The 22539-nt window shown below is 39.8% G+C and overlaps 1 protein-coding gene across 2 annotated transcripts in view; it reads right to left on the reverse strand.

The window, feature by feature from the left end:
- Positions 1–4099: 4099 nt before the first annotated feature.
- The window catches only part of ARHGAP15 (Rho GTPase activating protein 15), a 338370-nt gene continuing 319930 nt past the window's right edge, over positions 4100–22539 (reverse strand). Inside the window, exon 15 of one of the 2 annotated variants that reach the window (XM_009935173.2) lies at positions 4100–5387. In XM_009935173.2, coding sequence (XP_009933475.1) covers positions 5204–5387 — 184 coding nt within the window. In that variant the 3' untranslated portion in view covers positions 4100–5203. The remainder of the gene's footprint in view (positions 5388–22539) is intronic. The other variant, XM_075430956.1, reaches the window with a different exon arrangement.

Here is a 22539-nt window from a genome sequence, read left to right on the forward strand (position 1 = left end):
TTTCCAGAGCGGAGGGAACACATCCACCTATGCAAAAGCGCAACCAGAAAACACACAAAAACCTTCTGAGCTACTTGTTTGAAAGCTACTGAGCTTTGAGACAACGGAGAAGTCACCTGTGGGGAGATAGCTGCAGCTTTTGTCTCCCAGACGTACAGCCAAGAAACTTACGGAGAAGAGCTGAGCACAGGAGTTTTATTTTGACACAGGCGGAGGAGAATCATGTGAAATTTATGAGTCTGCCTTTTATTAACTGAAATGTGCTCTAAAATGGCTCTGAAGTGGCGGTGTTTTGTGGGTAATTAATTGCCGTGCATTCTGAACTTGCAGTGTTTTATGGGCCCGCTTAAACTTATTAAACAAAGCTGTCAGCTTCTGCTGAAGGTGTAAGGTATCGCCCCAGGTTTTACAGCGTGCGTAGAGCTTTTTGGAGGTGCGCAGACAGGCTGCTTTTCCGTGTGATGGTGGGTTCCCTGAACTTCTGAGGTATTTCTCAGGGTTTAAGAGCAAGCTTCAGAAAGCCAACAAACTTCACAATGGTTTAGAGTTCAGATGCAAATTTCTACGGGTTTGTTTCCGCAGAGGCTCCCTGTCCTGGGGTTGCAGGGATGAGCGGGGAGGAGTGCCTGCACCAAACCAAATACCAGATTACGTGGGTGAATTCAGAGGAAGCAAGGGTATAGATGGCAAAGTTTCTGGAAAACAAAAGAACAGGGCCGAATAAAGTGAGCGCTAAAAAGCAGTGTTCTCATTTGACACAGCAGTCTCTGTGCCTCAGTTTCTCACACCGCCGGTGTGCAGGGGCATTGCATCCCCAAGTCGCACGTCTTGAGCGCAGGTCTCTCATTTCAGTATATGTTTTGTGTGGAAAACAGAAGTGGTGGCTTGTGTTTTGTATCCAGTGTGCAACCAGATCTTTGTAACAAGGATCTAAAAGGAAAAACGGGCATTAATTCTCATAGTATTTCAGGTGTGTTTGGAAGTACGCAATTGCTGAGTGTAAAAATAGCTCTCGGCACATAAGTAATGGTAGAGTATATTCATTTGCTGTGATAACACAAGGTGAATTGGCACAAGGATGAGACTGCTGCTTTAGTAGCATCCTCCAAGCATTCCCTCGATGAAGCCTACTAAGGGCTTTAGCTCTCAAGCTTCACTTCGGGACGTGGTTTAGTCACTTCAGGAGATGGTTTAGCAGACAAGGTGCTGTCGGGTTGATGGTTGGACTTGATGATCTTAGAAGTCTTTTCCAACCTTAATGATTCTATGATTCTATGTTTCTGAGTGGGGAAGGGTTTGGGTGCAGCTCGACCTCAGCAGGCCACTTGCTGGAGATATTTCTCATGTGTTGTCCTTGGTCCTTACGGAAGGGCTGGGTTTTTTTAACCCAAAGTGAGTGCTAGGGAACATTCCTATTTTCTGCGAAACAATCATTGGTGTGGGTTCCATTTATGCATCCTGCAAAAATCAGGACTTGTGATTGAGACCTGTCTCTGTCATTTTGCGCAGTCTCCTTATGCTCCACATTTCCTGCTCCACATTGAATGCAATGCAGGGGAACCTGCTGTGCTGTGCTACTACGTGCATGCCCCGAGGCTTGTCTTTCGGTCTCTTCTGAGAATTAGCCATGTCAAATTCAAACACTGCCTGATTACAGTGGTGATTGTGGTCCCAACTTGCTTTCCAGCTTTCTTCCAAACGCTGCGTATGGTCTATAGACTACGTAGTAATAGGTTAGCTGAACTTCTTGAGGACTTCGTGCTGAATGGCAGTCTTTGGCTCTGCTGCAATATGGGGTGCTCACGAAAACAGGCTGAATGTTACCTGCACTCTAGCTGTCCTAGCAGAGAATTAAAGAACTTTTAAAATGCATGTTGCTCTTACTGTGTATACTTATATATATGTCAATAAAAAGAGGGATGAAAATTTGTTCAGAGCAGTTTACATGTCCTCATTTAGCTCTGCAGCTCACTCTGTCCTTCTCATTGTTTGCTCAGAAATTCTATTCTGAAGTTGAATTTCTTGAGTTAAAAGCTGTCAATTTCTCTTGCAAAAGTATAATGTTCAATAAATTATTTTTAAATTTTTAATTTAATGAAATATCTTTCTAGGTGAAAATTCCCTTTTCATTGTTTCATTACAGGTCTCTTTCTGATGTCTCCTTTTACTATAGTAACCCCAGTTATTAACACAGCTGTCTTTTCACACAAGTAGAGTAGAAGATACTCTGTGTAGGGAGAAGATGCAGATGAACACACCAATTCTTGAATGTGTTCGTCTCCTCTGCTGCATTTTAGCCTTGATTTTTATGATCATTTACCATTAATAGCTATAGCTTCTTGCTTAAGGTATCTGTGATCTTTCTCACACTGAAGTTAGCTCCTGGAAAAAAGGTCTTCTGCAAGTCTAATTTTGACTTGATAAAAATTACCGAAGTTTGAGAAAAACCTCTACCAAATCATAGTGAATATTCTTAGGAGTAACAATTGGAGGAGCAGTGTGGTGGTGATGAAGTCCCAGTGGATTGCTCCTGCTGGATGGAGGCTAAACTTCAACACTTTGGGGATGTAGAAACGTACGTGTTTAGCCACAAAAGAGAGTCTATTGGAGGCCTGGACTGTGAACTTGACTAACAAAGAGCAAACTACCTGAGCAGGAGGAAAAAGAAACCCCACCACAGTTCAGGCTTGCCAAAATTTTTCTTTTTTTCACTCTTGCCATCTTTTGTCTGGCTGCTTTCTGCCCTGAGGGGCTGATGGCGGGAGCTGTGGGGCTGGCTCTTTGACAAGGGTTGAGTCAGTAATTGTTCCCGGTGAATTAACGTAGATATTAAAGGAGACGGGGAGAAGACTGGTCTCTTGGGAAAGGGAGCAGCTTGATAGCAAGGCATGGTTATTCCTTTTTGTTGTTGGGATGAGAAAGGAGAGATAACTGCTATACACCCCAGATGTATACACTCCTCTGATGACACCCACTTGAGTCCTTCCAGAATTGGCTACCCACAAATCAGGCTTCTATCTTTAACAAAGCATTTAGTAGAGAAGTCAGCACATTTGTACAGCATGCATGTAAGGATCCCTTCAAAACCGAAGAAAGGCTTATGTGTCCAAAAGTTTGCTTGATTTTTTTTTCTCCCCTGTAACCAAACCAGTTGATCTGAAGAAAGATATGGGTTCATTTCATAAGCCTTTTCTTGCTTGTAAAAACAAGAAAAGAGGAGTCTCCATGCTCGAAAGAAATCTTAAAAGAAGATTAATTAATTAATTAAGAATCTTTTCTTCTGAGTGCAACAGGATCCAAGTAACAAGTGAACTTTTCATTTCCAGTAATAGCAGAAATTACTTCAATAGCATGATTGTGAGCACCCGTGGGGCCATAATGTGAATGGTCTTTATTAAGGAATAGACTGAACTTCTGACTATCTTTCTTCCAGTCATTTCCACAGGCTATAAACAGCGCCTGGTTTGTTGCTATTAAGAGTCTAAAGACGACGATGTTGAAAGGCATTACTGTTTAAGTACTCATGGCTTGACATTAACATGAAAAATATTTTCTTGAAAGTAAAGTCAATTTGGGTCCAGAAAATCATAGTTTTGTTCAGAAATTATTGTGTTGAACATTGGTGACAAGGGGGAGATATTTCCTTGGTTTTGTGATTTTAATTCTAATTACCGGTCACTACCCCTGTTTTGCTTGATTTTTCTGACATGTAAGAAGTCAGAAAACATCTTGAGGTGAGTTTTTATGGTTTTTTGGTGTTATTTTCTGCCTATGTTAGTACCTGATGAAGGAGCCTGGTCTTAGATAATGATCAGGCCTCATTATAAGTTTGTTCCTATAAATGACCACTCTGAGGAGCAACCTTTCCCAAATAACATGATATTTTGCAAAATGATGCTGAATAAAATCTCAAGTAATCCATGATCTGTTGAGGTGATACTGAAGACATATCTCTCGTGCACAGCAGACCTATGCATTAATCCTATGTTTTGGGGGTCTTTAATTGCTTTAAATATTTGCTTCTAGATCTGTGTTTCACACAGCTTATTTACATGGTTTATTTTTAATTTTATGAACAAATCGATAACCAGACAGACTCTTTACCACACTGGATTAGTTTTATTTATTCTCTTTGAACTTGATTAAAAAGCTGTCAAACATAAGTCTACATTTTATCAGCAGAATACTTTTACAAAACAGGGTAGGAGATGTGTATAGCTGGAAACATACATTTCAAAATGAAACAATATTTGATATATTCTAGACAGTTACCCTTTTGTTTATCCATGACAACTGAAACTAACCATCAAATGCATAAATTGATTCAAGTCTAGCCAAGTAATCCTAAGGGCATATGAAAAGGCTTTTTTTTAAAGTTCTTTCTAGATGAATTTAATGTAGTTCACCAATAAAGCATCCTCAGGAGCACAATACAAATTCTACAGAACATGAGATAGCTGGGGAAAGCGGGCAGATGTACAGTGTGATGAAGAATCAAAATGGATGTTACATTAAAATGAGCAGTCATGTAATGTCTTCATTTCATGTACTGCATTGAAGTAAAAAAGCCAAAGTCCCAATTTTGTTTTTAATTTTTTTAGTCACTGTTATGCAAATACTGACATTCTGGTGGTATTTGGGGTTTTTTTTTTTTTTGGAATTTGCTTAAAAGTATTAAATGCAATCTTTTTTTTCAACTCTTGAGGTAGGCAAAGTGTTTATTCATCGTGTCTTTAACTTGCAATGTATATCAAAGAGAGAGTTAAATTATACTCAGAGCAGCCACAAATGATCTGGTATCACTGTTTTAATTCATTGCCTTTAATATACATTTTTTAATTCATTTCCCACAAATCTCCTCAATTACTGTTTGTCTTTCTGTGCCATTGCATATGTTGGTAAACAGCATTTTCTGTGGTCTTTGGCCATATGCTGTATGCTCAGCTTGCAAAAAAAGTGACACTTGGAGAGCTAGCATAATGAAACTCTCAAAGGGTTAATGCAGAATACATATAGGCAAATGTTGACAATATTTTTTATTCCAATGTTTGAAAATTAAACACAAAATCATCATTAAGTTTTCACAAAATGAGGCATCTGTCACTTGAAAGAAAAAGAAATATTTCAGAAATATGTTTACAGAAATGTAAAAATATTAGACATCAAGACAGATGTGAAAGTTTTCAATAACAGGCCCTGTCTGTCAGTCTTCCTCAGAGCCGAAGATCTTGCTGTACTCACTCAGCATAAGTTCAACTATCTGATTTTGGTACAGCATGTGGACTGCCATGTTCCCTGTCTCCTTTTCAGGTCTAAGGAGTGTTGGTCCAAACACAATTCCTAAGCTTTGTGTTGACATAAGATTCACGGATTCCTTGGCTGCTATCCTGTTGACGAAAGGAAAGTATTGGTTAAAAAAGAGGGATGTCAAAGGAGTCGCTGTTGCATTTGAAGTACTTAGAGGCACTTTTTACTGATTCTCCGAACGGGGATGTTTTTTTGGTTAAGTTATCAAAAAGAAAGAAAAGAGGGAGGGAAGAGAGAACTTCTGCCAATCTGACAAACAAGGAAAGGAGAGTCAACCCCAGACAGCAAGATGTCCGTGGGGTGGAGGTCTAGAGCCCCATTTACGCTACTCTTACATCAGGACACAATTATATCTGGTAAATGAGCATTAGTTAGTATGTGTGCTATGAGGCAATAACTTCTGAGCTCATACATTTAGCTACTGAAAATAGGGGTTGCTCTTTACACTACGAGAATCGAGCACTTTTGCTGTCAACAGTTTTGGTGACTGCAGGGAGAAGCTTCTCTGCTTCTCTTAACGTGGTGTCCAGCAAAGAAAGAGCTGGGAAAATAAGAAAAGCCCATTAATATAGAGCTCATATGAAACACATTCCCTCTGCTAATTTAAATCCAATAAAGTTAGGACTGTCTGAAATGGATTGTGAAATTTATATAAGTAAAGACTTTTGCATGCCTTATCCTGACACAAAGTTTCTTGAAAGACACAGAGACCACATACCTTAATGAGATGACTTAGAAAATAATGGTGAGGATTATAACCTTTGATATCTTTATTACCCACAAAATTAGAAGAGGAGGACTATTATTAGTAAAAGTTGATCTTATGTCTGTATTAAGACTTAATATTCTTGTGGAATTGACATTAAGGATGGAGAAGTCTAGTCTAAGAACAATATAGGTTTAATTGATGGAGTTTAGGTAGGCAGTTTTGCATAAATCTCTGCAGCGGTGAGTATGAACTAAGTAGAAATCCATTTCCTTCCACCCTCCAGAATATGTAATATATCCTAGGTAGGAAAGACTCGTAGATGAAGATACATATATTATAAATAAATTACACAGCTCTACCAAGGAATGCGAACTAAATGTAACTTTAATATGTGAATGTTTGAATTTATGGATGCTTCCTTAATCTGTTAGTTTTAACTTAAATATTCCAAATGGACTGTTGAAGCCAAGTACTACTTTTCCCCCCTCTCTCTTATTTTCACTCATTTACCCTTTTAAAATCCACACAGCAATTTATAAATCATCATAGTTGTCTCTGTTTTTCCCATACCTGTTGCTGAATTTGCAGCAAGCTACACTGTAAGTAAAAGAAACTACATGAGACATACTAGCTTCAGTCACTTAAAAAAAGGTTTCTTTCATGTTAGCGGGTGGGTCACACTGTAAAAACCGTCTTCTTGTGGATTTCTGCCAATCTTGTCATTTACCACATTCTTTGAACATCAACACTCGTGTTTTTTTCCCATATATAAATAGGAAGCATTGCTTAGTTCTGCCTCATGCTTGTAACCGTGGTGTCCATTGCAAAAAAAACTATCCATATGGCACTAATCAGATTGGCTTAATTATTAGTTTCTTAAAATATAGCATCTTTATTATAAATTAAAAAAAATAATTATCTTTCCTCTGTGGTAATATTAACATATCATCTCTTCTCTTAGGAGTTCAGAAAGTCTCAAAAGTTAGTAGTTTTGTTGCCAAATTACTGTGTGTGTTTCAGATGGAAGTCACACTTATCACAATTAAAAATGTTTGTTGCAGGGGTGAGGAGGTTGTTTTCCTTAATTCTACTTCTGCAGAAGCACATACACAAAGCTTGGGGCCTCCCTGTGAGAAGGACTTGATTTCTGTTGAGCTTGTTACATGGTAAAAGCTGGAAAACTTGTAAAGTACTTGCAGACAACATCAGCATGAGTGAGATGATGGTTTACCAGGAAAAAAAATCATCTTCAACAGCTGTATTTTGTGTAATGTGGAGATCACCTATTTAGCATCAGACATGGCTTTGCAATGAGGTGGTGTTGGTGAAGGACAGCATCAACGCAGCTAGAGGAGAAAAACCTTGCAGGGGGCAGGAGGCAGCGGATGATGGATGAGCAGAGTCAGGGTGAAGTGTAGTGTTGGCAGAGTTCAGTTTACTGAAAGGAGAGGAGAGGTGTGACTTCCTTTATCTGTAAAATTTGGAACAAGATGTTGAGATCCTGTGTTTCTGATGTGGACACAGAAAATGGCAGGTGGATGTCCAGCCTCTCTGTCATTGTTTGCTATCTTTCTGAAGCAGAATAATTCCCCCTGTTTTTCCTGAAGATGCCATCCTACACATGAAGTCCTGTTTGAGTCCAGGCATTGCCAGCACATGGCCTGCAGTCACTCAGCTCTCAGGAGATGAGGGTACGACGTGCAGCAAGGGAGGGTGTTGCAAGGTGTGCGTTGGCAATGGAGAGGAACCAGCTATCTGTTGTGCTTCACCTATATGGAACATGGCACTAAGAATATCCATGGATATTTGGGGCCCCTAAGGTTAGCACTAGTATAGTAATTCTTGTATTGACAAAATCTCTTGGAAATTCTTAGTGTTTTCTATCTATTCATGCAATCATACTTGTTTTGATGACCACAGTAACAAAAAAACTATAAACCAAGAAAACTTGGAAACACGGAAAGTCTGAGTAGTTAAATAATCTGTGGTAAAATACAGCTACTGGAGGGAAAGGAAGAAGGAATTCAATCCAACCCGAATAAGATAATTGTAAGTTGGGGACTTTATGTCTTTTTAAATTACAAATATTTACCAATGAACTTCTATAATATGTTCTTTCATCTGTCCACAAAAGAAAAAGTCATAGAAAACCAAAACCAAATATGCACTATTTAAGCTATTACTGTAGCTGCTAAGTGAAATTGAGTTGTTAAAAGAGAAAATCCCTAAAAAATGGGCAAGAATTCCCTTTTTTGGCAAGCAAAAGAGTGATGCACCATTTACAACATAAAAAGTGAAAGGAAATGCCAGAGCTACGTTTTGTCAAGCCCAAATGAAAGGAGCAATGACCCATCTATTTAAGATTATTTTAGAAACAATCTATAATCCAGTGCCACAGATATTGGAACCATATCAAGAAATTGTTGGGCGTTATTGTGTGCAAGATTCCGCACCTTCACACCACCCCCATCAAATAAGTGAGCTGAATTGCAAACTTCAATAGTTTCAGTCCTTTAAGATCAAGAATCAGGAGACAGACAGAAAATACAGTTCTCATTTTTAATAGTAATGATGTATTAAATTATTAATTAATTATGTATTAAAACAGCAGAAGTGTCTGATAGGAGGGCTCTAGTGTCAATGGCAGATATATAAGCAAAAATACTTGGAATTTATGCTTTGGCTGTTGCCAAGGCAACTGTAAGCTGTAAAGCGTGTGACTGAGAGCAGGGCAACTCTACAGCTAAGAGGGTCATTGTATGGTGAGTTTGGCTCTGTAGTTCCATTAAACCTACACTTTTCAAACTCTCTACATAAAATCATTATTAATTCTGACATTCAGAAAGCACATTGGATTATTACTTCAAAACCACTACGTGTTAGGAAATGTTCTTCATCCATTTTTACTCCGTAGTAACTGCTGAGGAGGGGAAAGTGTTTCAACAGTGGCTGATTCCTTATCATTTTAATGTTCCTACTGCACATTAAAAATTAGTCACCATACTTGGGGAGGAAAACCCAATTGTAAAGGATGTGTTTACTGTAAGCTGGAGCGTGTTTGATGGTAGAGCTGTTCTCTGTCAGCTGCACTGAAAACTGCGCAATCTCATTTTATTAGCCCTTTCAAGCCTACAAGCATTGAAGTTTGCTCAATGTTAGGGACGTTTCTACCTTTAGCAGTATGGTTTTTAGCCATGCCTCGTACTCTTTCACTGTTTTAATTTATATCTAAGGGTAAATTTTCAGTAAGACAATCCTGCTGCTGTTCCATGAACTCATAATACGGACTGTGACTAAAGGGCAACACATTAGAAAACGTAGCGATCAGAAGAGCAAGAACGGGTCACCTGGTAAAAAATTATGGGTCAGAATGGCAGGAGTAGGAAAAGCCATCCTCTGAATTCAGTTGAGGACCAAGGGGTAAAAGGAGGTTTTGATATTCTCAAAATCTTCTCCACTAGCATTAAGCACAGTATTTTACTTAACTAGGGAAGTCACTGCCGTGAGAGATAGAAACCAAGATCTAAAATGAGGCCAAAAAAAATTAAAGATGCATGGGAATAAAGAAAACTCTCAAGAAAGGCAAAAAGGATATATATAAAAACTAACCTTACAGAAGTAGGAACTGACTCCCTGTAAGTGGATTATTCCATGACAGCCCTTTTGAGCCAGTTTTGTACCTTTGCTGAACTGTGCTAGTGACCACTGTCATGACCAGAGCTGCTCATCCTGGTGGTCAACGGGGATATGCAAGTTCCTATGAACTGCCTTAATGGGTCAAAGTCTGCGCATCCCATTGATTACCAATAATTATCCTTAAGTTGGCTAAAATCTGTTTCCTATACATACTCAGGTCTATACAAATGTGATGTCTTGGCTTGAGGACTCAGCTCTGGGAATAGCTCAGCTGCCTTCAACTCTGACGCCTATAACGTTGTTAACACAGCTTTTCACTGCACTGTTACGGGCCAGTTTTCATGCAGCAGTTTTTAAACTTCTACTATTGCACAATTCTCAATCAATTTGAATGTGTTCAAATTTGACTCTTACAATGAACAGTTTCTAGCTCGACATTTTATGCTCCCCTCCTTCCCAAATGCTGGTTCACAGGAGTTAAAAAATAACAGGTATTACATACTTTGCTTTAGTGACAAGACATTTGGGAAGGAATCATCCAGCCTTGAAATAAAATCTTTATTGAAAGCAATTCTACATCCATACCAGTCAGATACATTGTATGATCAGAAGAGGTGTCCCAGGGGAACACTCGGCGCAGTAAACAGGGTTGATTACTTGGACCTCCTGTCAGTTCTTAACTCATTGACAATGGCTGAGGCATTCAGTACAACTTTGTTTTCTTTATTTGGAAGTGAAGTTAATATACTTACCTTAACTGTGCCAAATGTACTGGAAAATAACCTGATAATAAAACGTGCCATCCTACGAAGTGATAATGTCTGTGTGTGTATAAGCACATTTTGGGAGGGTTTTTGCAGACGTTTTTTTCAGTGTTAGGAAGGAAACACAAGCACAAAATGATGCACCGATAAACTATCAGGTTTCTTCCGCATGTATTTCCTCCCCATTTCAGGCCTTTTACATACTTTCCTCAGATATATCATATTGTTGCAAAGTCATTTTCTTTTGCAAACTTAGTTCAATTCAGCTATAGTAGTTGTTCTTCAGGAAGAACTTAAGGGTTTTTTAGTACTGACAACTGAACTACGAAGTTTGGCTTTGAGCGTCCTTTTAAAACACAAATAACAATAGGTGTCCTTTTACAACAGGTCAAAACCTTCCAGAGATATCCATACCCAGCTGGATATACCAGCTTAGGATAGACAGCTAAATACACCCACCGTGTAGGAAGGGTGCAGGGCCTGTGCACTACTTAACCCCACCTTGAGACATTTACAGAAATAATCGGTGGTGAGCCCCTGATACCATAAGCTCTATTTATGTAAACTGTTCAACACAGTGCACTGCAACGTAGATAAATTTAAAATTTAGTAATAAATTGGGATTCTTGATATTTTATGAATGCAAACTAAACCTCATTATTATTTATGCACTGGCTGTATGGATGACTTCCTCAGTTGTGTTATAGTGGTATTCACCAGCTGATGAAGCTAAGCAAATGCAAGCATTATCGGTTGAATCTCCAGCTTGTTGTTTGTGAAATCTGTACACCACGGTGGGAACGGGGGGAAGCTTTGTGCCTACGTAGCTACGATCTGTGCTTTATACTTACAGAGGAGCTCCAAAACGCTATGAGGTCTGTCCTTTCCAAAGTGTGATCACAGTGGACTAATAGTTTTAAGCTACTCTCTTTCGCCCGTGTGAAACGCGAAGGTGTTTTAAATTCCTGTTTGCTCTGTAGGTTGAATTCGAAACAATAGCTATCCAAGACTGGTAACAGAGAAACCGGGTCATGGCGTATGATATGTTACAAGAGGGGTCAGGAATAGTTCAGACATACTTAAGAGCTTGCTTTTGCTGAAAATAGCCTCCATGGCTTCTGGCCTACAGAAACTCCATGGGCTTCCTGTGCTCTGCAGCTGTGGGTTCATATTACAGCTCTTTGGGAAAAATCGCTTCTCTTCTGTTGTTCTGGGACGCAAGAATGAGCACTTGATGCTGTCTTCTTCTGCAGACTAGCCTTTAAATCTGACCGTTGGATGGCTATATATAGTACCTGGACAACTGACAGGGACCCGGTGGAGAACAGGCTTCCTCAGGGGATCCCCCGCACATCTCACTGCATGAGCCCTGCCCTGGATTAACTGCCTTGGAGTCTAGCCCTGAATAAAAATAATAACCAAACTAACTGCGAACATGGGTTCACAGTTGGCCAACTAGTCTCTGAAAAGCTGAAGAAAGGCATTTGTTCTGGCTTGGCCTGGTTTAAGAAGAGAACAGTTCAAAACACAATCTCCTCACCGTTGGGTAAACTTTGCTACCTGTATGATAGTCTTTATGAGGCTCTTGCCTTTGCACACACCTCACAGAGTCCTGTCTTGTAAAGAAAGTCGTCATTTTCTGGGTGACTGAGGCCAAGATGTAAAAGCACATTTAGATGTCTAAAGGGACTCAGGCCTCTACAGGGACTTCATTCGGGAACATGTTTTGGAGAATTCCTACATTCTTCTGCACAATGGGAGCTGTGCTTCTGCCTCGTGGAGCTCATCTCCATGCTGTGGTGGCTCCACTGAAGAGCCCAGTGTGGGCAGAGGCTCAGGTCCCACTCCCCCAAACCATAATGTGTCAAAGAAATGGATTCAAAATCTTTCCACAAAATCTTCCCTATTACTGCAAAAGTTCCAGGTGTCCGTTTTGGAAAACTGACCCAACTGGGTGACCTGCTAAGTTCTTCTGTTTACTGACAACCAGCACTCTATTCTCCCAGTCTGGCTTGTTTTTAATTTTTTGTGTCTGAATGCAGACTGTTTCTGACTAATGCTCATAAGATCGGAGGGAGGAGGCGATATGGCTAGTCCATGTTCTCACAGTGTAAGTTGCTACTGAGCCTGAAGTTTGCCAGTTTAAGGACAGCCACTTGGTAGGAGTCAGCTGAAGGCCATGAACCCCCTTAAGGAGCATCTCAGACTCCTCTGGTGCAGCTCTGAGCACAAGGCATTCATTTTTTGCCATCTCTAACAGCCCTGTAGCAGCATATATATCTCAAACTACAGCGAACCCCTCTTCAAAAGCCACGCTACCACTGCAAGCACAAACCTTTCCTTGGGGAAGGGATGGGAGAGAACAAAACCACCCGTGACAGATGTTAGGCAGATGCTAATGCACTTCTTAGAGGTGTTTGGATAGTGGACTGATAAAGGCAGTGTGAGACTACATGGAATAATATATGTTCAGATAGAGACATAAAGCATAGACCCTTTAACTGTATTTTTGTCTGGTGGTGTAACTTCTGCTGTGATTCTTTTTTTAAATTCTATTTCTGATTTTTTTCTGTAGAGCAACTAGCTTATAAAGACCAACCAGTCAGAGGTCCTGGATCGGTATGATTTTGTGGCCTGTGTGGCTCAGAAGGCAATAGATAGCTGTACATGAATAAAGCTTTAACTTTTTCAATTGCTTAAATTTTTTCATTCAAGAATGCCTGAAGCTACATTTCCTTGTAACATTAAAAATAAAAAGCAGTTAGTAACAATCTCCCTGAAATCGAGAATTGTAAATATAGAACCTTTATCATCAGCACAGCACATCCAAAAATGTCTTTGTAAAATAAATCAAATTATATGAGTTAATTGATTCCAGGCAACATCAGCAACTGCAGGTGGAAACTGAATAACAGGATGTTTATTAATGAAGGACTATTAATCAAAATTGACAATATCAATTCCTGTTTCTTTTATTTGAGTTCTACCTGCAAAATCCATGGGCATACTTGGTGAATTTTTAAATAAAAGTGTAAAAATAAAGAAAATGCTAACACTTGGTATTTTAGCTTTAGATGTAGGGCTATTTGTTTAAACAGTGAAAGGATATCCTAAATCCAATTTGACAGGCAATGCCAAAGATGCCAGTGGTAATTAATTAGCACTTAATTTAGACCACAGAACAACAGGATATGGAATTGGTGCTCAGTGCCATTTCCCCTTAGGCTTCATCTCATGAGGGTCAGGAGTACGGCTGTTGCATTGAAGGTCAGTAAATAAATTGGGGGAACACATTGACACTGGACTTTTCATGATAGATATCCTTCACCCTTATTACTGCCTCTGGCTATCGCTGATGAGGAAAGGACTGCAATTGTTCTGTGAAGAATGCTGTACACAGGCTCGATTCGAGCAAGGTAACGTCTGAACTCATGCATCGTACAGTAGTGATGCTGGGTGCTTCCTACTGGTAGAAAGCTGTCTCTACTTTGTATCTGGGCTGGAAATAAACTTCTAACTGTAGCACAGAAAGCTTGAGGAACTCTGACAGGCGAGAAAATTCACTTAAAAGCAGTCCTTAAGTTTACTAGATTTGTGAGCTTAGCTTTAGATTAAGCATAATTAAAATCAACTGAAGATTTTAAAGTGAGGTTAGAAACTAGGTCAGGAAGGGAAAAAACACATTTCCTTGTTATCCTCTTGTCTTTGTCGTAATAATATTTTGTATTCCTCCATAATGATAAAGACTCTTCATAAAGGTGGATTAATATTATTAACAGCATTGTTTTCTGAGGGGGCCATTGAGGCTTTGACGTGCTTAGTGACAGATAAACAAAAAGTGCATGGCAAAAAAGCAGAGCCACCGGTTCTGCTGGTAACCCAGCTGTTTTCCAACTCAGTGAAAGAAGCCACCCTTCCAGGACACGGCCGAAGCAGAGGTTATATGGAAAGCACACAGGAGACCCTGTTCACAGAAGCACACAAATTGCATTCTTCGGTTCAGATTTACCAGTGAGAAAAATAGAAATATTATGAGACTCGTTATTATAATATAATCCCCCTCCTCCCAGTCTTTGCTAGCCACTACTATGCTCTTTCTTCCAGTAATCTCTACCCATCTTTCAAAAGAGCGGCTCAGGTGGAAGTGTGTCAGCACCGGGACTGATCCTGAGTGATGGCACAGCTTTCTGAAATGGCGTCTTACAAACCATACCCCACTACACTTAAGCAGTCCAGTTCCACCATAGCCCACAGGACGATGAACAATTTGAACTTCAACAGTTACAGCAGGGAAATTCTTATTGCATACCCTAGATGTACTCCACTAGCACAATTTTATCCCCTTGGTCCCCAGGAGGGCTGTCTGCATTGCTACGTCAGGAAAACACTGAGTTAGACAGCGGTCTGTGCTCAGAAAATGTATTTTGGAAGCCTCAGGTTAACAGTTACTTTAACTTCCACTTCATCACACCCTTTGCAGCGTCTCTCTTGACAGTGAGTGAAATTTTGATTACTGTTAAAGTCACTGACAAAACTCCCAGCTACCAGGAGCCAGAACGGAGTCAGAATTTCAGCTTATATAAGCTTAACTTTTCTCATTTTGGATGATGTCTACTTTTACTAAGTGGAATTACTGCTTTTGACTATGTTCAATCTATAACCTCTTGCAGCCTTCAATTACAGCCCTTCTGTGCTACAGCAATCCAGCTGACAGCAAATAACTCAGCCCTGGATATGACAGGTTTGCTTTCTGAGTTAAAGCCCAAAAGTGGCAATTTGCTGAAATTTCAACCTGGGATGCTGAACTGTAGACAACCTGCTCAGAAATGCATCTTTGCTGGTGAATCTAGAGCTTCTTGTGAAAAACTTAATTTCGCTAACAACACATTGTTTTTATCCAGCATCGTGAATGAATTCTTCAGTTTTGTGGGACAACCAGTAATTTTTGGTGTTAAAATCAGTGAATGTGGCAAAAAATTCCATGAAAGTCTGAGAACAAACTCTCACCAAAGTTTTCCTTTTCTGTGAGCTCTTATATATCTAATTCATAACTGGTTTTGTTTCTAGTCTTTTTAAATAATGAAAACCTTTTTAATATTGGCCCATTAATTGTCCCACGTATAATATCTCAATTTTTTTAATGTATATTGTCACCATGTTGTTGTTTAAAAAGAAAGTCTTTTTGCAGCGTTCTGCCCAACAGAGATGATTTTGTATGGGATCTGACCTCAACCAGGATTCCTACTCTTTCAGGTTCAGTTCTGAGCTCTCCACAAGCTACTACTGTAATACATATGCACTGCGTTTCTATCAGATCTGAAAGATACTTTAACGTGCCTCCCAGCGCCATGATTGTTTCAGCCCTGATATTGAACATGAGTAGGATGAATGTATCTCTTAAATGTACTAGTGAGCATGTGCCATGAGTCTTTGACTTCTTTAAACTTATTTACATTTTACTTGCCCTTGAGCAATGAATTTACTATGTCAGCATTGTCTTTTCTACTTACACTTTGTCTGTCTTGTCCACTCACCTTAGCTTGATGTTTATTTTTTGTGCATGCGTATAGTCCATTGCACTAAATGCACAAACTGCCTGGAGTGGAGGATTTTCCATATATTGTGTCTAAGATGCACCCTTTGTAGTACTGCAAATTTGGCAATATTTCCTAGCTTTAAACTAACTTCGAGTTTTCTCATTAGTTCCTTTTTAAGTCAAATACCCATTCGCACATGTACTGGTCTCAGGTGAATGTGTTCTAACTGCCTTAGACACTTTACTGAACTCTTTATACAGGCAGCCATACCTCTCTCAGTAGTTGTATTTCTTTCATCTTTGAAGCTTCAAGTGACCTGACTTGTCAATATCTGCTTTTTTCTGACCCTGATCAAAATCCACAGTTAGAAAAACTGGTGAGAAAACATACATGAGTCTCTTAGACTTCCTAACTGAAATCATGTTTGACAGGTGTTGAAGGATTTAAGAACAATAGGTACAACCTTGCTGCTGATATCAAGGTGTACTCATCAGTCTTGGGACAGCTCTTCAGTAAGCAGCTTCCAGAACATCAAATCTCTCGGTCATAGCTTAACTGAGTAAAATGCCTCAATGCACCTAACAGAACTGCAGAGAAGAATTTCTGATGGTGCCTGCCTATCTCATGGGTCTGTTTCTGTATGGTCTTGCTTGTTGTGGTTATGAGTAGGTATGCTGTTCTTGGAGATGAAGCTTAAATATCTCGCATATGATATTTTTCATTGTCTTGGGCTCCAGAAGACCACTGACACTGTGCTGTCTGGCTCATTAAATTGAGGACACTTTTTTGTAGGTGTTGCACGAATCTTGCCCTACAACAGCAAAAGTATAACCTTAAATGAATGGTTGTGAATGGATTTACAAGCTGAGAAAGTGCTTCTTTTGGAGGCAAATATTGCAGTTTCAGGATGCAAAGCTCTATAAACATAACATGAAGAGTGAGGGAGACCTGTCAGCACGTAACCCAGAAAGGTTAAACAGTTCCTGACCACAGTGGTCAGGTAAGATTAAAAATACATTCACCAAGATTTGAAATTTGCCCTGAGATAGAAATCTTGGGACTGACACTGAGTCCCTGGCAGCTGCAATGACTTCCATGGGATAGATGCTCTGAAGGAATGGAAGACTCATTCTTTTGATAACACTCTTATGAGACAGTTGTCCTAATGTGGAGACATGTCTGGGTTGTCCTAGGAGGCGATCTTAAGTTGCCCGCTACTACTACTGCCACAGCACTGCCAATAACTCTCTCTGGACTGGAAGTTTGAATATGGACAAACCGATGTTCACAGTAAAATTTTCTTACTGGAAAGCTTCCATATGCTATAGGATTGTCCCGTATGCTATACGCTGCTAAGGTCTCCAAGACTACTGATAGTGTTTGGTGGAGGCCTGGACTTAGCAATGTGCAGGGCAATGATCTGGGAAGGGGGAACAGTTTCAAGGCAGATGAAGTGCTATTCTGAGGCGGTTTGGTGAGGCTGAGTCTAGTGCTGACACAGAGAACACGGTGTGAAAAGTTTGCACTTTGTCCACGAAGGTGCTAGGAGAGCTACGGGAGAGGGATTGGTGGGATCTGTAAAAAATACAGAACTTTTCTGAATTCCTTTTTCTTGGTTCATCTCCATGGCAAGGAGTTGTCTTCTGGAAGACCACAGCAAAGCTCTGGAGAGGATGTGGCTGTGCTGTCTAATGACAGGGCTGAGATGGATGTAGAAACCCTCGACTTAGAGGAGGTAACTGGTTGCATCTTGTGGACCAGGGGAGCAGGCAAGTTGTGGTACACTTAGCTGGAGTTAGCCACTCCACAGATTTATGATTTTATATTGCACCATAATGAGTAATGTACGAAAAGATAAATATTTTCCATTCAGCAACATCTTGCTGTATTTTCATCTAACTCTATAATTTTAATTATAAAGTGAACATAACCTGTATCAAATTATGATTTTGTTAACATATTGAATGAGGACAAGAAAAATAAATACCAGATTTTTATACTGTACAGGCACATGAAGGTATAGTAAAAAAATCTGGTTTCCTTGACCACATTGTCATAATATGCATATATAACTGCTTATTGAATCCAGGCTGTGTAGACAACAGAAAGAACACTGGCTCCATACCATCACGATGCATGCCCACAACAAAGAGGAGGAAAGAACAGGCTCTTTCATTGTGTGTTTCTAAGTATTACCAACATGAGGGCTAAAAACATTACCTCTGTCTGAAGTGTATCTATATATCCATGCATAAGTTATTACACTGGGCTCCCTGAGCACAGTTCCTGAAAATATTAATATATTCAAATTATATTCTAGCTACTGCAAAAACAGTAGATCAGACAAATGTATTAAAATCTCTTCAGACAAAAGGAGTCGAGTTATTTATAAAGTTCCTCCCCCCTCTTACTGGAACACAAACCTTCATTGTATACAGTATATGAGAACGCAAGATGATCCTTACATGTCAAAATGTGGCTTAAAGTTTGAATGTAATCATAAAACAGTGACTCTAATGCTTGCCATAAACAAATTGTCACTGGCATTATGTAACTCAGACTAATCACAAAGTATAAAAGACGGGAAGAATAAAAGGTGGCTGCTAAACACTATGGGCCAAATCCAAACGCTGTGCCAAATTGAGCGAGCGGACTGGGATTTCCAAACCCGGCGTGGAACTGGGGTTTGCACTCCTCGGTGCTTGGGCTGCTCCTGTGGCTTAAATTAGAGCAAGATAAAGGCTATTTTTTAAATTTGGATTGTCAGTTTAGACTGTAAGGCAAAAAGCAGCAACCAGTGGCTTCTGCATCTCCCCCTGCTCCCTCTTCTCCCAATTTCCTGTCTCCTAGAAAAAGTTCCCTAATTGCCTCAGGACCCGTTTTTGTACGAAATGGCCTTCTAGGACAGAAATAGGCATAGTCAGATGGCACCAGCCACACAGTCCAAAAGGGAAACACCACTCTCGGATCTGGTGGTCTTGAATTTTTCGGGTTATCCAACGCGTCAGGTAGCGCCTCGTTGGGCTGAGACCCTGCTCTTCGCTCCGACTCGCTAGGAAAGCCAGCACAGCGGGTGAACGACAGAGAAGCATACATCAGGGCGGAAGGCCCTGTCTGTGAACAACCACCAACCATTCCTAGGTACTTTTCTTTAGCTGGAGCTTCAGGAGTAATGTATATCTGATAATGCGCGCACTGCACAGATTTAAATTGCAGCTGGTGATTGTGTGAAGGCCCTTTACCAGGGACGACAACCAAACTAGGTGGCTGTCCACCACCTCTTTTTCTCCCCCTCTTCCTTTTAAAAGTAAAATGACATTTTTTCACAGCCTGAAATAATTGTTCGAGCAGAGATACTGGTTTAACTCATTATGAATTATTAGTGGAAAAGTGGGTCTCAGAAGTATGTTACATCTGAAATATTTTTCGTCACTTGAACATGTGCCGTCCAGAACTGGCCCTATTCTACCAGTCACTGGGAACAAACACTTCTCATTCACAGATGCTCCTAATTTGGTGTGGTTTGGAGTGTAATTTAGATCAAACGTATCCATGTAAATGAGTCAGGGTTTCTTAATTAGGTGCCTCTAAAGAAAAAACTTGGACCACATCAGTAGGTGTGGGTGTGGTGCCCACAGTACTGGAATCTTTCCTATAGATGAAGCTGAGTTTTGTTCAGGCATACTGTAGGTTTTTCTTTCCCCCTTTTTTTTTCTTTCCCTTTTTTTCTAAAGCACAATAATAAATCTGCAGATGGCATAGACATAAAGACGCTACTTCAGAGGAGCTGTCTAAAACACTGTCTCTTTGGCAAATGCCTTAAAGTAGGTCATTCTGCTGTGATTTAGGTTTATATTTCATTGCCAGCTTTTTGTTCCCATTACAAGTAGGGTGCATTCCAGTCCACAGATTTGATCTTCTTTTTTTTTTTTGGATTGCTTTTTATTTACAAGAATTTGTAAATCTTCATAAGAAAATGGCCAATACCCTGTCAGAAGTACTAATCATGCACTTGACCAAAAAAAGAGATGTATGAAGCTGATAACCTGCAAATGCTGGAAAGTAGAATACCATTCACTGGGAGCAAAAAATGTATTGATTCCCTTAACATGGTGATTGAAATGATTGTTGCATGTCTTGCAATGTGTGAAAAATGATTTGATCTAATGTCATTTCTGAAGTCTTACAGGGCAGGGTTGTCCGTTGCCTTAGTTGTTCAGCTATTTGCTTTTTCTATTTATATATTTGCCATTGAAAAGTATGCATTTTATAGCTTATAAAAAAAATAAAAAATCATCAGGGTCTGTTTTCTCATCAAAGTGCTGGGGGATTTACATGCCAAACTCCCACTAGCCTTAATGAATTACCTGCATAAATTCCCTTTCAATCGATAGTAGAATAGATCCTATTGTGTTATATTAATTATTTTGCACAGAACACTGACATTTTGGCGTTAAAGTCAGTTTTGGTTTTTTTTTGTTTTTTTTTTTTTAAGGTCCAATGAATATCTTAAGAAATTTGAAGCTTATTATTTATTCTGAGAAAAATCCCATATCTGTAGTCAGAAAAATGAAAAGCATTGCAATTTACCCTTCGATGACCTGATCCTGCACATTAATGTGTTAGGGCCCAACCTCTCAAAATAGAAAAAAAAAAAAGAAAGGGGGGAAAAAAAAGCCCTTTTGTAAGGAATTGAGCATTCTTAGTTTTCACCAACAGAAAACATTTGAGTTGAAAAGAGCGCTAACCCCAAGCAATATTAAGAGGTTACAAAATCACATAAATTAACTCTGCCAGTGATATTTTACTGAAGCTTATGCAAGTGCAAACCAGAAGCAGGACTCTCACATGGTCTTTATTAACCGAAGAGTACTTAGCAGTAACCGGCCTTCCCGGCGATGTGCTGGCCATATGCACCCGTACGCCCACAGCGCCAACAGGCACATGGACGAGCCTTCAAGGGCGCGGGGGGCTCTCGGTGGGGGATTGGGAAGTAAGCAGAGAGTAGAAGTGAGAAGTGTTTGCTGTGTCATCATGGGCAAGTGCCTTACCCTCTTCATTCCTCACTTTCTCCATCTACACAGCTAGGATAATAAAACTTACTGACCTGAAAAGGAAGTTATGAGATTTAATTAAGGTTTGAAAAGCTTTTTTGAGATCATTTGATACTGAGTAATGTGGGATGAACAATAGGAGCTCTTTGAAACAGGGGCTCTATCTATCTGTATTTGTGTACTGCACCTAGCACAATGGTGCTGTACAGCCACAGAGTCAACCGTATCATAAATATTTAAATTAAAACTATGTTAATTATTTTTATCGTTCTGTTATTTGCTGATACACCAGTTCAGTACATTTTGAAGCTTGGTAACATTGAAAGTACCAAGTGTAATTATTTGCCTGATTGTTATGAAAATCAGAGTTTATATTGGTAAATGCGGTTGTAGAAATAACAAGTATATGGAAACACAGGTAAAAGAGTGGTTTTAATTACTCGTTATTCTTCTCTTTAAAAACACTATGCTGTAAGGTATCCTTCAGGGAAGAGGAGAACTTTGCAGACTCTCTTGGTCCACAAAAAGAAGGATGAGACAAGCCTGCAAAAACCTCAGCAGCAAGTTGTCCCTGCCCCATAGTGAATAAAATAAGAATGCATAAAGGTGCTTCAGAATGACTGGATTTCTTTTTTTGCCTTTAATGCAAAATCTGTTATAACTCTTGTCCTGTGCACACTCGTGCCTGGTGCACATTTTCTTGAGTCCTCTAATTTACAAGGGGAGAAATTAGTGGGCCGATGTATACTTAGCAGAGAGAAATAGATTTAACTCTTCTCCTTCTCCCAGACTGAGCCCCCTGGGAAGCTACGGTAAACGGGACAAGTGTTGGCACTGCTCCAGCTCCTTTCTAAAACTCTTCTATAGCTGAAACAGAGAAAAGCACATGTGCATGAGCATGTCTCGTTATACATTTGCCCTTCTCGAGCTAGAAAGTGATTAATGCGTTGCATGTAAATTTTAAAATGCCAGTCAGGGATGCCCGAGTCTCTTATGGCCCTGACCATTCACCTACTCACTCTTCTGGTGCAAGAGGAGGTTTCTCCTCCCCACATTTCCAGTAGCTGCTCCTCAAGCTTGTAGGAGTAAGGCTAAACTTTTCTTCCTGTTGCTGCCCCGTGGCTGCAAAGCAAGAGCTGCTTGTGAGTTGCCTGATTAGGAAGAAAGGTCTTGATTCAGGAAATAATTTCAACAAATGGTCTCTCTTGTGCCTTCAGTTAAGGGCTTCTGTGCTTCTGCACATTCCAGAATCTGGGCATTTTTCCTGACGCGAAGTTTAAATGCCCATCCCACACTTTGGGTTGTAGGTCTCCCACAGGTTCTCTGAGGTTTCCCAAATAGAAATTTTTTGTGTAGTCTTTCCATTCCGGGCTTTGTTTTTTATTTTAAATAGCTTTTTCCTTTTTTTTCTTTTTCTTCTTCTTCTTTTTTAACAAAAAGCTGCTTAGTGTAATCTGTTCTTCTCCTGCATGAAGAAAGGTTTCTCCTGAGCCTAGATTTAATATGTAAGCCTGCCCAAAACTGCTGATATG

Source organism: Opisthocomus hoazin, chromosome 9 (genome assembly GCF_030867145.1).
Source record: "Opisthocomus hoazin isolate bOpiHoa1 chromosome 9, bOpiHoa1.hap1, whole genome shotgun sequence".
NCBI classification, from domain to species: Eukaryota; Metazoa; Chordata; class Aves; order Opisthocomiformes; family Opisthocomidae; genus Opisthocomus; species Opisthocomus hoazin.